The sequence below is a fragment of the Pseudorca crassidens genome, chromosome 13 (genome assembly GCF_039906515.1).
Source record: "Pseudorca crassidens isolate mPseCra1 chromosome 13, mPseCra1.hap1, whole genome shotgun sequence".
Classification (NCBI taxonomy): Eukaryota; Metazoa; Chordata; class Mammalia; order Artiodactyla; family Delphinidae; genus Pseudorca; species Pseudorca crassidens.
The window spans coordinates 1,469,802-1,486,332 of NC_090308.1; the positions used below are offsets into that span (position 1 = coordinate 1,469,802).

General features: G+C 51.0%; 1 protein-coding gene across 2 annotated transcripts in view; it reads right to left on the bottom strand.

Annotated features, from left to right (window-relative positions):
• The window catches only part of SMOC2 (SPARC related modular calcium binding 2), a 155,357-nt gene that overhangs the window by 106,644 nt on the left and 32,182 nt on the right, over positions 1-16,531 (bottom strand). For both annotated transcript variants that reach the window (XM_067701518.1, XM_067701519.1), the window contains exon 2: positions 3,062-3,233. In XM_067701518.1, coding sequence (XP_067557619.1) covers positions 3,062-3,233 — 172 coding nt within the window. The remainder of the gene's footprint in view (positions 1-3,061; positions 3,234-16,531) is intronic.

Consider the following 16,531-nt stretch of genomic DNA (forward strand, 5'->3'; position numbering starts at 1 on the left):
TATAATTCTGTTTCCAGAAATCTCAAAATAGTTCCAAGAACCACCGGCATCTAGACTTTTCTTCTTCTTCTTCTTCTTTTCCGTCTTCTCCCTTTTTTTTTTTTTTTGGCTTTTTTATTCAATGTCAGAGATTTTTCTTGAAAAGAAAGGCCCAATGGTCTCAGATCAAAAGAAAAATATTAATGTGTTTGCTGAGTTCTAAAAACACAAACTCCACAAATTTCTAAGAAAATATGAGAAAAATCCATCAGTGTAAACCAGTGTACTTCCGTTCAAGGTCAATAGTTAAGAGCAGGGTTTCCCTGGTGGCACAGTGGTTGAGAGTCCGCCTGCCGATGCAGGGGACACGGGTTCGTGCCCCGGTCCGGGAAGATCCCACATGCCGCAGAGCGGCTGGGCCCGTGAGCCATGGCCGCCGAGCCTGCACATCCAGAGCCCGCAACGGGTGAGGCCCGCGTACCGCAAAAAAAATATATATATATGCAGCTTCACGCTTGCCAAGTTGATACTACGATACACCAGCCAATTTCAAAACCGGGAATAATTTAGAGCAAATGCGGATGAATATTCGTATTCCGTGCAGTGGGAGTGCCATTTCAATCTCCTTCCCCCGCTCTCACCTTCACAGCAGAAAGCTCTCGACCTGGGTGTGGTGCGGAATTAGCAGTGGTTGTGCCCTTGGGGACAGAGGGATGTAACAGCAGCACCTGCCCGGGGAGCCAGGACACCTGTCTCTGGTCCATCAGCACCAGGGTCCCCTCCCATTCACCGTGAACCCTTCCTGCCACGTGGTCCCGGGGCAGGCTGGGGGGTGTTAAATGCTGGACACAGGGGGACAGGGTGGGGAAACGAGGCAAAGTAAATCAGCTGGAATGAAGGAGCCGCCCCTGAGGAGGGTCCGCTCCCGTTCAGAGCTCGGCTCCAGGGAAAGGCTGCGTCTGTGGGAAAAGACGGTCTGCAGACCGGGAAGCCCTTCTCCGGGCAGCCCCAGCGTGGACCAGACTCACATCACCCACAGGAGAGGACTGAAAGCAGACGCTTCAGAGCTCCGACTCCCCCAAACCTACAGTGTCAGAGGTACCTGATGCCCAGTTATCTCAAACTATGTTGTACAACTAACAATGTCTCTTTAAAGTAACTTTAATATTTGCTACCCTTGGCAACCGAAGCACCAGATAACCTTGACCTCGAAGTTTACAGGTACCTTCGCATTCTTTTTATTTTAATTCTTTTGATTTAAACTAAACTTGTTTTTAGGAAATAACTTTTGTTTTTACCTACTTCTTCCTTATCACATTTTTTAAAGATTTTTTTTTGATGTGGACCATTTTTAAAGTCTTTTATTGAATTTGTTACAATATTGTTTCTGGCCTATGCCTTGGTTTTTTGGCCATGAGGCACGTGGGACCCCAGCTCCCCAACCAGGGATGGAACCTGCACCCCCTGCATTGGAAGGCGAAGTCCCAACCACTGGAACGCCAGGGAAGTCCCATCCCTTATCACACTTTTTGTGTCACAAATTTATGGTATGAAACTTCTTCAGTGAGGTGTGAGAATCCCACCCAAGGGAATTTTCCAGAAAAAAATGAGGCTGGATCCAAACACAAATAAGCTAACAGTGACATCCCCAAAAGGCCATCTGCGCTTAACTCCAGTTCACCGTCCCTGTGCAAAAGCAACCCACTGTGGACTCTGCAGAGCTCGAAGTGGGAGGCCCGGGAGAGCGACCTCAACTGTGGGACACAGAGGCCTCTGGTGTCAATGTCCACCCAGACAGATGGACGGCCTCCGGCCTCTGTCTAATGAACCCACCACAGACGCCCACGGAGACTATGGCCAACACAGAGGCTTCATATAGCGGCTTCCTCATCGTCCTCCGACAGAGTGTTTGACGGGAATTATCCTCCTAAAGGGCATTTGCGGGGGTTCTCTAAAGGAACGTCACCAAAGAGGATCGTAAAACTCAAACTTTACTGCCACCTCCACAGCACCTGTTCTCACAAGCTAAGTCAGCATAGGCCATTGTTTCTAGAAGGTTCTCTAAAAGGTGGATCACCTGATACTTGAATTCATTCTTAGGTCACTTCTCATTTCTCAGCACAGACACCCGAGGTGTGTAACAACAACCAAGGCATAAAGTTACATCCAAACTTTTCTCCGAGGGACGTGTTTAGGGCACACAAATCAGACGCGCGTGGGAGGTGAGTGCTGGGCTGCCCCGACGCCTGTGGGCAGAGCGTCCTGCGGGGTGTCAGCGGGAGTGGCGCCCACATCCAAGGACCGGCAAAACTCTGTCTTTGTCACGTAGAGCAGTGGCCCCAACCTGTTTACTTAGGATGTGTCGCATTATGAAAGGAAGAGCAAATTACTCAAAACCTGGCCAAGCACGGAGTTGAGACAGTAGCTCTTCTTCCTTTGGGCAGATTGTTGGCGCTAACAGCTAAACACCGCAGAACACTGTCTCAAGGGTGTTTTAGCCTGTGTGGCTTTTTTTCCTAGATAATAAGAAAAAGAAGGTTAAATCTCTTTCTGAAATTGACTCTATTTGTGCTTGAAACATCAGCGTGTTTTGCTGAGTCAAGCCCTTCATTAACGTGGGAAGCATTTCAATGTTTTGCTCTAAGCGTGCTTGTTAACTCCAAATCTGCTTCTTAGATCAGGAAAATTGAAAATTACAAGTGTGAAATCAGCACCCCCCCCCCAAAAAAAAAAAATCACTGAAAACAGCACAGGTGCTATTACACACTCCCCACAGGCTGAAAGGTGAAATGAGAAGGAGTTGGAAGAACCAATAAAAAAAAACTGGTGAGAATAATTTTAAGACACTTTGGAAACATTCTGTAAAACCCTTGGATAAATTTGTGTCATGATGTCATAAAACATTCTAAGAAAAGAGAGCATTCAACAAGAAAAAAATGATTCAGAAATGACTCTTCTCGCTACGTGCTCTCAACATAAACCCTTGACATTTTACGTAGAAAACCTTAGCCAAATGAAAATAAAGCACATGGGTGTACACTTCAGTGACTGATTCTTGAACAAATGATCGAAAGCAACTTACCTTTGCAGTTTCCACGGTAAGCAATCTCTAGCCGGGGGTCTTTGCACTTGGCGCGCTGAAATTCACAGCGAGACAGGAAGGTCCTCCCGTCCGAGGCGCAGAGGGGTTTCTGGGTGGGACCCCCGCAGTCCAAGCTGCAGTCCTTGTCCTTGTCTTGGTCGACTCTCAAAAACTTGGAGGAGCAAAGAAAAAAGAAGCCAGACATCTCAAAGAGTGTTCGATGGAAAGCATAAGGCTATCTAAGGCCACTTAGTGCCAGGGGATGTCCCAGACACATGTGGGAAGCTCTGAAAACTCCGACCTCCATCCGTTTCACACATCTGGATAACGGGTAACTTCTCTGCCCGGCATCTGGTGGCTGGACCCCTGAAGGCCCCACCACTGGCCTGGGACGCCGTCCAGGTCTGCACGGGGGTGCACGTGTTCTGCGTACCTTTAACACTCTGAATAGCAATGTTTTTCTTTGAGTTTGTGAATTCAGTGCCTGGTTGACTCCTGCATTCACCAGGTTTTGCGATCACCTTGGAAGTCGTGGGCATCAGAAGTGCCCTGCCGGCCTGGAACTGGGGGGCAGTCTCTCCTTGTTGGACAGTTCCACACAATCTCACCTCCGTCCCAGGACCCAGGGCTGCTGGGGTGGTGTGAGCACGGAGCCCCTGCCCCAGGGTCCCCTCCGTGCAGTCCCCGTTGACCGCTCTGGGGTCCGCATCCTCTGACGGCCCGGACACAGGGCTTCAGAGTTCGCAGCATCTCCCAGTGGGGCTTAGATCCGGCCACCTGCTCCCACACCTGTCCTCTTTGGACCGCTGATGGTGCGCCCTGCCCACCCCCCGGGCTTCCCAACCCGCCGTGCGTCCCACCCTCTGTCCTGTGTAGGCCTCCTCAACCCAGACGGAGCAACAAACACGAAGATGAATCCAATAAAGCTTCAAGCTCTGGGGAGTGGCGCCATCGCGAGCCTTTGGTCGCTGGAATGTCACCTGCCCTTCACAGCGATTTATTAAAGGAAAGAGAGAAAACCCCGAGCTGTGGCTGCTACTCAATACTCCACAGCAGTGTGTAGAGCCCTGGGCTCTGGGTGTGTCTGAACAGGTTTATTTGGCGTGTTTGCCCTGGTGATATTTACAGGGGCAGAGCTCTACTCACAGCAGCCCCTCCCCTGTCCCAGTCTGAGCTGGAGGAAGAGAGGGAATGGACTTTAGCAAAATTGCAGGGACCTCATCAACTTGTTCCCTCATCAGGAAGAGACAGAAAGGACGTTCTCAAACTCAGGGTGCTTCGCTCCTTAAAGAGATATCCACACTCTCCCCTTGCGTCTCTGAGTGTCCTAGCTGGCGATGTGGAAAGACCTACCGAAGCTGAGATGAAGCCACAGGGGGAGGAAGGCCCCATGGGGGGACAGTTGTCCAGGGAGCCACATCGCTCCCGGGGTCCAGGCGGGGTCCTCACAGCCCCACCTGGGGTCCTGGGGAGGAAGGACTGCAAGTGCACCGTGGCAGGGAGGGTGTGAGGGACAGTCCCTCGGCGTGTTTGGTTGGGAGCTGAGGTCCCTGGCCATTTCCCGGATTTCTGGAGAAAGGCTCCAGCCAGGAGGCAGGTCATGGGCGCCTGAGGGGGGACGGTTCTTTGTTCAGTGGGGCCCCGGGACACAGGACACATTCTGCAGGCTCTCATTTTTCCTAAGAAGTTCACTTGCTAAAATGATCTGTGCTTGTTTTAACCAAGAGGCAAGTGAAAACAGATCATTACCTTCCCAAGATTTCGCAGCAACAACAGAAGTGTTCCTTTACTAAAAATGGGTAAAGCAAGGCCATAAGCACGTTTGATTGAATTCTGTCACTGAGGGGTTTCAACACCTTGTTTCTCTTTCCCCGAAACTGATTCATGAGAATCAACTCTCCGGCCACGATGGTACACCCCAGGCAGCGGCAGCTCCCAGGAGACAGGAGCGCCCAGAGCACCACACCTGAGGAACTCCATCCGCGCGAAACACTGCTCCCTTACAAAGTCACTGCCTCACCTCGTTCCTCTCCTCACAAGCATTTGAGTTTTCGTAGACTTGTTCTTATGACTCGCAGCTGGCCTGGAACAGAGCGGTTTTGTGCAAGAGAAAGAAAGAGAGACAGAGACAGAGGCCACCAGGGGAGCAAACTTGACCGTGCAACATCTCAGGACTTTCGCAGGCCCAGTGCACACAGGAGCCCGCCCAGAAGCAGCTCCCTTCCACTTTAGATGACAACCTGAAATAACCTAAATCCTGCTAATTTTTGTGTTTAAGAGGTGGTCTATTTGTATTTCCTGAAACCCCAAGCGAGGAAATGCGGATGACTTAGGGAAAGACGGCGTAATTATCATTTCCTCTAAATGTAGAGACGCAGGCTCTATTTTTTTTTTTAAAAAGCTGAGCATTCAGGCGCTTGCAATGTGACCATAATTCTCAGTAATTTAATGATGTAGAACAAACAGTGGAACTGCTCCTTCTCAGAAATGAGGGGATTCACACTTTCTGCATGTTTCTCCCCCTCCCCGTTTTTAACAGCAATTACATTCCAGGTGAGACAGTGTACAGAGGAAAATGAGCTTTTAAGGGAGCTGGATTCTTTGCTAAACAAAGCCCTGGAGGGAAAATAAAATAGTCCTATTCTAAAGAATTCAGTGTTCACTAAAGAACTGGGTTGAGGGTCTTCAAACTAGTTCAGATAAAAGGCACTTTGTCAAATTTAGAAGGAAATCAATTACACCTTGAACAACACTATTAAAACAACGACCTCAGCGTCCCAGGGCCCCGTCTCCTTTGCTTTCACGAAGCAGGGCTGTCTGCACAGGTGCCTTGCGGGGGAGGGGCAGAAGGAAGCTAAGGGGGTGCATGTGCAGTGCCTGCCTGGAGGTCATGCGACTCCTGCAGTGGAAACAGTAGGTCAAGTGCAAACGGATTAAAGATGTGATCCGTCTTCTGCTAATAAATGCATGGGTTTAAGCAGGAACAAAATGAAAACATGTAAGAAATGGGTTAAAACACTCTTAATACGGATGAATTTCTTCACTGTGATACTGATATCTGATTAGAATATGGGATAACACATGGTATGGGTTCACATTAAGAAAAACACTTCTGAATTACATAATCCGGCAGCTGTAAGATTCCCCAAAGCGAGAACCTTCTAAATAATGAGCCACCGGGAAATGAACGTAGCTTCCAAGTAAGTGTGTTAGCGTGACGCGAGGACGAGGCTCATACGCTGGGGGTGAGATGGGTTAGAACCGCGAGGGCGTCTGGGGCGTGGGTGAGTCTGGGGGGTTCGAGAGAGTAAGTGATCTGTACCACGGGGGGAAGGTGGGGACACCGGGGACACGGTTATAAACACACCTGCTAAAGGGCAACTTCTCCACTTTAGAGGCTAAGCTTTCGCTGATTTCAGGAAAGAGTTCCCTGCTTTCTAGTGGAACAGAGAACCCGAACCTATGACACAAACGTGGAGATGGTGTTCTAGAGCCTCGAGCCTGAAGCTGAGACGTTTGAGTGAAACACAGCTGCTGCCCCTCATTCACCCATTCATTCACTCATTCACCCATTCATTCATTCCCTCACTCATCAATTCACTCACTCATTCATTCGTTTGCTGGAACCAACAAAAGCCAATCGTGCGTGTTTTACAAACGCTCTCCTGCAGTATTTTAATTGTCTGCCTCTTTTTCACACTCTTTAAGGACATTGTATCTCTAAGGTAGATCAAAAGTCAGGTCCAGCTTGAACTGAACTTGCTCAGTAAGCGTTGAGGGACAGCCCTCTGCCAGGCTTTTTCCTGGACTCCAGGAGGGGCGTGGGGTAGGGTTCAAAGGCGGTCCTGTCCTCACAGAGCTTAAGTTCCGGAGGGCAGCAAACACAGCGCCACAAAGCATCACGACAGCATCTGGGCCAACGAATAACTACCGTGCGGTGCGGGACGACGCACAATCACCGGGTCACACGAGGCAGAACAGTGTCCGAGAGCCCTGCGCGAGAGCCTGCTGAATCTGGTGTGGGCTGTGAAAACGCTCCTCAGAGAGATCATCTGAGAAGACTGGAAAAGCCCAGGAATGAGACGGGATGTGGCCTGGAATCCCAGGGCACAGATCACCAGAAGCAAATCAGGAACAGTGACGTCAGGCAGGTTTGCTGTGGGGTCAGTCTGGCGACGGGCCTACAGACCAACGAGCTGGGAGGCACCCTGAGGACCGGGGAGGCTCAGGGGTGCCAGGGGTCCGGGTAGCTGGTCCCCTTCCTGCCGCCAGAACTCTCCCAACCCTGTGTTCCCCTTGTTACACACAGATGACGCCAGCGGACGGAGTCTTACAGAAAGCAACCCACTTAGTACGGTTCTCCAGTCCCTTGTAATTAACTCGGCCCAATTGCAGCGTTCATGGTGCTAACTGTAAACCAATGAAAACTGGATTCTGCCGCTGCTCGATGCTACTCAGCACGTTTAGCAAACGTCAAAATTACAAGAGTGTGGTGTCGACTCGGTCTGTTCGTCTGTAAAACGGGAGCAATGATACTTTCTCTGCCGACTTTGAGGTAGCTGTGAGAATAACTAAAATAACGGGGTTTACACTGTGGAGAACAGGATGAAGACAAGCGCGGGTGGGAAGGGCGTCTGTCCCCCAAGGGAGCTGCCTCCTTTGCAAGGCAGGCGTGGCACCAGGAGGATCGGACCCCAACAGAGACGGTGGGATCGGCTCTCCCTTAGGTGCCTGTCCCCGCCCCTGCCTTCCCGACTTGAAAAACAAGCCAGCAACGTGAAGTGAAGACAACAGACTGTGGGCCTGCAAAGGGGGCTCTGTCTTAGCAAGTTTAAGACCCTGAGTGAAATAACGCAGTGAGATAGCAACGTAGTGATAACGTGTGTCACCACCATCACTTTGGGCCTCTTTGGGCCTTTTCGTTGTATTTATGGGACATCTGTAGGAATTTAAAAACCAAGGGCAAACTACTGGGATGAATTTGTTTAGGTTTTATGACTAGATTAAAGCTATAAACCCAATAAAGAGACAGAGAGTGGCCAACAGTCTGTGCTGGAAAATGCCAGTGTGTGTGGCAGGTGGTCTGCACCGCAGGGCTCAGTGGTCAAAGAAATGGCCTTGCCTTTGGAGACGGGCAGCTGGCTGTGTGACCTGGGACGGTCGTCCTTTTAGCCCAATAATCCTTGGCTTCTTCATTTGTGAAACGGAGGTGGTAGCACTGTTGCCTGTTGGGAAAGTGAAATGAAATAGTGCAGGAGAGATGCTTGGAGAAGGCACGCAGATGTCGCTTGAAATAAGCCCTCCCAAGCAGGTATTCAAACACAGGGCGAGTTCGCCCTGGTAAACCTTTACACGGCCATAAAGGTTTCGAGTCCACGGTAGGAGCATTAAGCGACCCTCCCATCTATGGTCATTTTCAAAACGAAACTTCGGAGCATGAAGTAGAAAGGGAGCTCAGTTAGGTGGTCAGGACCAAGAAGCAGGTTTTGCAGGACGATGCACAGAGCGAGGGAGGTGGGCTCCACACGCAGGGTCCATGGGAAGCGGGTGCCCGTGTCCGGAGAGGGGGCCCGGCAGACGGGCCGCAGCAAAGGCTGCAGGGACCCCACGGAGGACCGGACACAGGAGAGTCGTCCACCGCGTGTAGGGCACAAAGACAGCCCTCCCAGGACTGAGAAAACCCAGAGAAATGCAGCGCCAACAGCCTGGCAGGGAGTGACCCCCGGGGCACACAGGCCGTTGCGACTGTTTTCTTTATCTCTGGGCTGCCTTCGCATTTTGTTTGAGTGGACATGAGACTTTTTATAAGTGTTTTCAGGGAGTCCTTGCTCGCTGCGTGTCCCAGACCCAGCCTCTCTCTGGTGCTCTGGCCCCCGGTCACCGTTCGCACGGCGGCCTTTGGTTCCTGGTCCCACAACCAGGGGCAGATGCTCGGCGGTACCTCCTGCTCTGCAAACCTCGGCTCTTTCCCCCAAACTTTTCTTTTTTATTTACTTTCCTTCCCTGTCTCCACATCAATGTTAATTTCAATGATGAAAGCAGATCTTTTTTCTCCTTGTTAGTACATCTTGGAGATAATTCAAGAAACTCCTGGGTTTTGATTGCTCCGGACTTAAGTTTATCGGAGAGTCAGTAGGAACGTCGTTGTTCTAAAATTCTTCTTAATAAAATACCACGTGGATAGCGCTACCTTAGTGCAAGAATTATCTTTGATCCTCACTTGAAAATTACGTGACAACATTCAACCGTTACTTTTACAGTTCGGAGGTGATTCGTCTGCAGAAAGTGGATTCTACAAATGCCTTAAAAACTGCAGTGGAGGGCTTCCCTGGTGGCGCAGTGGTTGAGAGTCCGCCTGCCGATGCAGGGGACGCAGGTTCGTGCCCCGGTCCGGGAAGATCCCACATGCCGCGGAGCGGCTGGGCCCGTGAGCCATGGCCGCTGAGCCTGTGCGTCCGGAGCCTGTGCCCCGCAACGGCAGAGGCCACAGCGGTGAGAGGCCCGCGTACCACAAAAAAAAAAAAAAAAAAAAACTGCAGTGGAGCTGAACCTCTGCTCATACAAGCCATGCCAGTTCTGAAGGTGTCACCACCCTTTTGATGACTTGAAGATGTGTAAGGAAGGGTCACAGGACTTGGGGCAGGCACTATCTTCATGAGTTTACCTACAATTAAGTGCCCGTTCTCACCCAGGACCCCCAAAAGAACCAGGGAATAGGCAAAATGGATGTTTAACAGCTCCATGTCTTTCTCAGGCTACAGCTCTGTGAGACAACGCACATTGGGATATGGGAGAACATTACAGTGGCCCCTCGACCGACCGCGTTAGAGCACCTGGGACCACAACTCCTTCAGGGTAGAGACGGCGTGTGCTCATCCACGAGGCCTCGCGCCCCATCACCGCGTCTGGTCTACAGTCGGTGCTCAATAAATGTTCATTGTCTGAGGAGCTGTCATAACATGACCAGGTGGGACCGCTATGGAGTTACCGGGGCACGTGGCAGGGAAAAGAAGATGTTTGAACTAACAGGTGTAGGGATTCGGGACTAGTAAACAGCAGAGGCCACGACAGATATTGAAACTTCAGGACAGACATCGAAACGCTGGCATTCTCACTCTAAGTGTGTTGGGAGGGACACACCTGCCCTACCACCTGAAAGGCCCGTTCCCCATCGCCACCCCCTGCGCGGGCGCCGCTCTCAGGTCTGTTTCAAACACCCCCGGCTGAAGTACACAGAGATCATACAGACGCCCTGTCTGTGTCTAAAAACAAAAGCGTAAATCAACCAGGAAAATAAGTATTAAGCTCGTGTCTGACTCCATTTTCCAAAGCCTCCACTCTACACACTGCAGTTGGCCACGTCACCGTCGGCTGGGGGTCAGCCCCAGGGTCGCTAGTCTCCACCCCAGATACGGTGCCTGGTACATCTGTGCACACGGACAGAGTACGGGGCCCTACCGTGCTCTGCGCACCAGCCCTTGGAGAGGGGCCTGCAGGTGGCATCGCTGACACGTGGCCGGATGACAGGGAGAGAGACGCAGAGCTGGCGCCTCCGTGTGTCCGGATGTGGCCAGTCCTTTGTGTTCTGTCACGACACGTCGCTCATAAATCCCCTGACAGCCTCCCCGTCTCTGGAGCAGTGAAACGCACCGCGCGCGGTCCCCAGCCCCTCCCTGCTATCCTTCCCTTGGAAGATCAACGCGCTCCTTGATGAGGTGACGTTTCCAAAGGCATTCAGCCAGGGTGTCTTTTTTAAGGCTCCTTCTCATTTCAAAGCATTTAGAGCAAATTACACTAAAGTACATGTTAGAGAATATTAAAGAGACCTGCAAAGCAGGGGCAATTCATCCGAAAGCAGGGACACCAGATAGTTGGCTTCTCAGCCAAACCTCAGGAGACGATGAGCTACAGGGTGGAACCGTTGCCACTGAGGACAGAACGAAAGGAGTAAAGCGGGAACCAGAAGGACAAACCCCGCTGGAAACAACAGGTGAAAATGTCGCAGTGAGACGGTCTCGTCTGCTGGCCAAGCAGGTAGAGAGAAACTGCTCCCTGGGCGAGGAACCGGGACGCGCCACCCAGTCTCCAGCGCGCTCACGCCATTTCTACACTTTAAAAGTGAGAATGAACACATCGCATAAGGCCAGGGGCCTCTGATCTCCCAACAGAGACCAGGCAGAGTTCAGTTCCAAGTCTACATCCAAGCTCTGATGAGACCTGCACAGCATCCGAAACATCGTCTGCATCCTTAACCACACCCCAACCTCATCTTTCTTCCTGTGTTCGTGATCTTGCCCTTTCTGGGGTGAAACGTATACCCAAGCACGGTGTCGAAAGCAAGGATGTTTAGCTGCAGACCGGGGTCATGAGAATCAGGACGGTCACTGGTCTGGTTCCTGCAGGGTTTCCCCACGGGTCCAAGCACAAAGCAGGTTCCTAACAAGGGTCTGCTGAGTGAAGGAGCAGAAGGGAATGAGCCCTGAGAGCCCTCTGTATCTGGAGGCTGGACTACCTCACCGTCCAGCACTGAGGGACGTGCACGCTCCGTGCTGGGCCAGGCAGAGAGGGGTCCCCAGGGAACGAGGAGGCACAGAGAAGACTCTCCCTCCCCCATGTGCCCCTCCATCCGTCCACACAGCCACAGCCCCAAGGAGAAAGAAACCCATGGCAGGAAGTCTGACTCCCTTTCTCTGTGGAGATAAGAGCCGGGTGCCTTTGGTCCACACGCCCTGGGGGCAAGGGCAGAGGATGCCCCTTTAGCATGGAGTGTCGTCAGGGCACCGATAAAGACACGGAGGGTCCCAGAGGACACCAGCCCCGCTGCCTCATTTGACCAAAGAAGAGCTGGAGGCTCGCCGTGGAGGTCACCCAGCTCGTCCAGGACAAACTAAAACCAAGTCCAGGGCTTCGGGCCCGGGTCCCTGCTGTTCACTCCAGTCATGCACGGCTGTGAACACGACCCGGGGGTCAGGGCTGTGTCTTCCTGCCCCAGGGCACCCGCTCCAAAGGCTTCAACCTGCACCCACGCACAGGACCCAGTTCTGAAAAGCAGCCTTGGAAAGGCGCACGGAAGAGGGGCTGGAGGGGTGCCGTGGGCACGCCCCCTTCTGCCCTCTCGTCTCTTTCGCAGGTTTCCACCCCCTCCGGGCCTGCGGGTGGTTCACGTCAGCATCTGCACAAGTGGAAAATGGCCTATTCCCCCATCACCTCGGTTTACACGTTACAACAGATTCTTCACATTTTTAAGAGGCCCTGTTTATGTTAGGAGATAGCCAAGGCATGGGGCCTTCAAGGGGAATTCTCTTCCCAGGTTTCTGAAACGGACCATCTGCATCTCCCGATGCTGGTACATCACTGCTCAAAGCTGTCATCGTCACTGAAGTGCACGAGCACAGTCTCGGAGACTGGCAGGAACGGGCTGCCGGCGCTCCTGGGGTCCATCACCCGACGCCCTCGGCGGGTGTCTGCATCGCCCTCTCCCAGGTGCTAACGCGGGGGGGACAGCTCTCACCCTCATCTGTGTGCGTCACCCAGACACAAGGTATTTCGCTGGTAGGACTTGAAGTCCAGCGTCAGGTAGCTCACAACTTGCCCTACTTTCAGTTCAACCCGAACCTCGGAACGTGGGGCACCGTCCACGCGGAGACCGCCAGTCACACACAGCTGCTTGCCCTGAAATTAATTCAAGTGAAAAGGAATTTAAAATGTAGCTGCTAGGCCGCACTGGCTGCGTGCACGCTCTCAGCACCCCCTGGAGCCCGGCGCCGGGCAGTGTGAGCACACGCCTGTCATCACCGGCGGCTCTTAGACGCTGCTCTGGAAGCAGTGAGGAAGGGTAGTTCACTTCCTAGACCCCAATTTTTAAGTGACCAGTGGCAGAAAGACAAGTCAATATGCATTCCAGGCTACAGTATTAATGAGGCCAATACAAAATGCTGAGAAAAGAATCGTTTTTTTGAAAAAGTCATCCTGGAATTCACACCTTTAATTAGAGAGGAAAGATAAATAAGGACAGGAGGAGGAGAAACTTGGAGGGAAGAGAGAGGATTTTGAGGGACCTGAGAGGTACAAGAAGATGGTGGTAAAGAGCGGTGGGGAGGGGCGGGCCGGCAGTCGGGGGGTGGGGATGTGTGACCCTCACACAGGCCTGAGCTCCCCTCCCCCTGGGGGGACAAATTATTGCCCAGGAAAAGCCCAAACTGGGGAGGGGGTGACGGAGGGGGCAGGGGGAGGGGAAGGGTGACGTGAGAGGGGCCCTGTCCTCGGGGAGGCTGACCCCTGCCATGAATAATGGGTGCGGGGACGCCGGGGTGAGGTCGGGGATCAAGGGGGAAGAGACCACCCTCTGTCCCAGGAGGACCCTCGGCCTTTTCCAAACTGGTGTTCCCGACGGCCACCTTAGCCCATCACAAATGTCTGCACCGCTCTCCACGAGGTGCTCAAAGCATCCCATGCTTTCCAGAGAATTAAACGTTCCCAGGAGACAGGATGACAAACGGGCGGTTTTCAGAGGAGAACTCAGAGCCCTGGGAGGGACCCCAGCCATGCGCCTAGGGTCAGGTGAAGACAGCCCGGAAGGGCGAGGCCACCAGCAGATGCCAGACAGAGAAAAGGGCCTGGCTGCTTCCCCGAGGTCACTGCAGCCAAGGTCGCAGCCGTGGGCTCCCTTCCAGGGACGGGAACCTGCAGAAAGAGGGGCCAGGAAAACAGGGGGCAGCGCTGGTCCTTCCCTTCACTGCAGCATCCTGGATTCCGGGGTCCATTCAGAGCAACAGAAATCCCTCCCTGCCTGACGGGAGCCTGTGTCACACACGCAGGCCCGGCTCACACACACACACACGCCGGCTGCTGATTTGGGGGTCCCGGAACCAGTGCCCCCATTCTGGCGGGGCTGACCCCTCTCCTCCACCCCTGCTGGCTCTGTCCCGGGAAGGGCTGCTCCAGCCTGGAGCTCCACCGCCTTTGGGGGAAAGAATCACCGAACATCAGTGTCAGGAAGCTACATTTGTCCATTTATGTCTTCCCCGGGAAGATCTGTTGAGCTCTGAGCAGAACACGTCAGAGGCACTGCTAATCTCCGGTGTACTCATAAGGTTTTCCCACCTTTCTGACAGTGAGGACATGGTCACTGACCAAAAGGATTCAGATGGGTTCTCTGACCCTTGCAAAGTGCTTCAAGGAAAATCCAGAGAAATGTTCTCTAGGTGTTCAATTCAGAAAAAGAGTAGAGGGAAGAAATGAAGAGACCCACTATTTTTATGTATTTCTAAGTGAATTAGCACTCTGTACCCCGAAAATCTCCTAATTAGAACGAGAGACAGGATTACCCTGGTGCCTTACTCCCTGCTGTCCAGCTGCCCGGTTCCAGACCCCGGAGTTGACCGTTTCACAAAGAATAAATTCACTCAGAACGCTTAAGTGGAAAAGCTACTCTTAATAACATCTGGTATAACTATTGAACAAACTCGCCAAGATTTCAACCAACATGACTGGAATAAACTCAAACCAAGAAAACAATGAGGTTTATAATGGAAACAGAAACAAAACTTTAATTTAGGATTGTTCCAAAGGCATGAGAATGATTGCACACTCCTAATACTCTGAAGTTACTGAGTCCACATGCTGTTGACATGCAAAATTCCAGAAAGGGGCTACTGCACAGGATCCAATTCCTTCAGGAGTTCTCGTCAGAAAACACAGAGGGGCAAGAACCAGCGGAAACAGCAGCAGCACAAAGACAGCTTAAAACCAGAAGACACGTCTGATGAAAGAGCCGGTTGAAATAGATTTCCTTAGCTGCCGTTTAACCAGAAAAAGGAAACTAGGATTTATATATTTTTTTGAAAATAAATTATATCCACATTGGCAACTTGCTCATCTAAAGCTAACTTTAATGAGCCAGGATTTAATATACCTGGAAATTTGATATTAATATATCAAACTATTATCAGTTTAAATTGTAACACTAATACAGGACCAAATCTTATCATAACGGGGTCCATGCGACAGATACCTTGGCCTTCATATTTTGAATGCCATTTTCTGAACAGGACTTTTCCTTTGGTTCTGGAAACCTGTCACTTACTTTCAAGTTTGTACACCATTCACCAAACATTTCCCTCCGTCACTGTGCAAAGCTACACGACTTCTTGCACGAGGTAAGATTATGAAGTAAAGGGAATTGGATTTTTAACAAATCTGTACCAATAAGGATGAAAGTTCAAGCCCGTTGTCCTTCAAAGAGGTCACTTCTGAGCACATCCAAATCTCCCACTGGTTTAGTTTTTGTTCAAATCTGTGAAGTCTTCCTTCAAAACTACCTTCACGCAAAGTTATGAAGGACTCAGGAAGATTTCATGCCAAAACACAGAGAATTTTCTCCTAAATAATCTCATTGGAAACTAACAAGCCCTCAACAAGCAAATCAAGAAACCTCCCCTCACTGTGCAGGTGGCGACACTGAACCAGAGAAAGATGATGCCGTTAGGACACTGTTTCGTGTAGGGAGGAGGGAAGGTCAGAACACACGGCTGCCTCTCGCACTGTCCACGTTTTGTCCTACGAGACAATGTTATCCCTCAAAGTGTCACTGACCCCACAGCCACCATGGTCACCTCGTAACCAAGAGAGAAGTTCATTTAGATAAACCAACTTTGCTGTTTAGTAACATCATCCCACACTGCGGTTACAATGAAACGTGTAACTGATGTCCAGGCTTGCACTTCAGCCATGTGGTTTCATCCCCATCAGTGGCCTGTGTCACGGGCTTGACAACCCAGAAGGGGGAACATGCCAGGTTCGGATTAACCGCATTTGATGGGCCAGTCGCTGGAGAACCTGACCACTGGCGCCGCTGCTGGTCGTGGGGATGAGGGTCTCCCTTGACGTCTCTGATAGTTCTTGCCTCTAAAATATAAGGTGAACTAAAGGGGATGCAGAGTAGGGAAAATGAAAGTCTTGTGAATTAAAAATAAACATCACGCACGCACGCGCATGCGGGTGCGTGTGTGTGTGTGTGTGTGTGTGTGTGTACCTTTAAGAGGATTGGCTCCAGGCCAAGAGTATTCTCCCCTGAACAGCAGATTGAAGCTTTCATTTTAAGTACAGTTGAGTTTTTCGGGTTAGATAGGGAAGGCTCCTTATTTTTGCCTCTGCAAGAAATGTTCTCTTCAAATACAACCTGTCATTTTTCACGTGCAAGTAAAAAAATGGGGGAGACATTATTTTGTTTAAATAAATTCACTGGTAATTCCAGAAGCAAATTCAAAACTAATTAAAATTCAAAGAGATTGATTAATTAAAAGGTATTCAATAAATTAGAAGACTCGCTTCTAAAGTGAGGAAATTAGGTTCATCAAAGAAAGAGAACTGAGGGAGGATGAGTGGGCGGCCCTAAAATGGTTAAAAGCAGTGTCTCAATTTCCTAACAAAATAAAATTACAATTAAGTCAATGCAAACAGCTCTTCTGC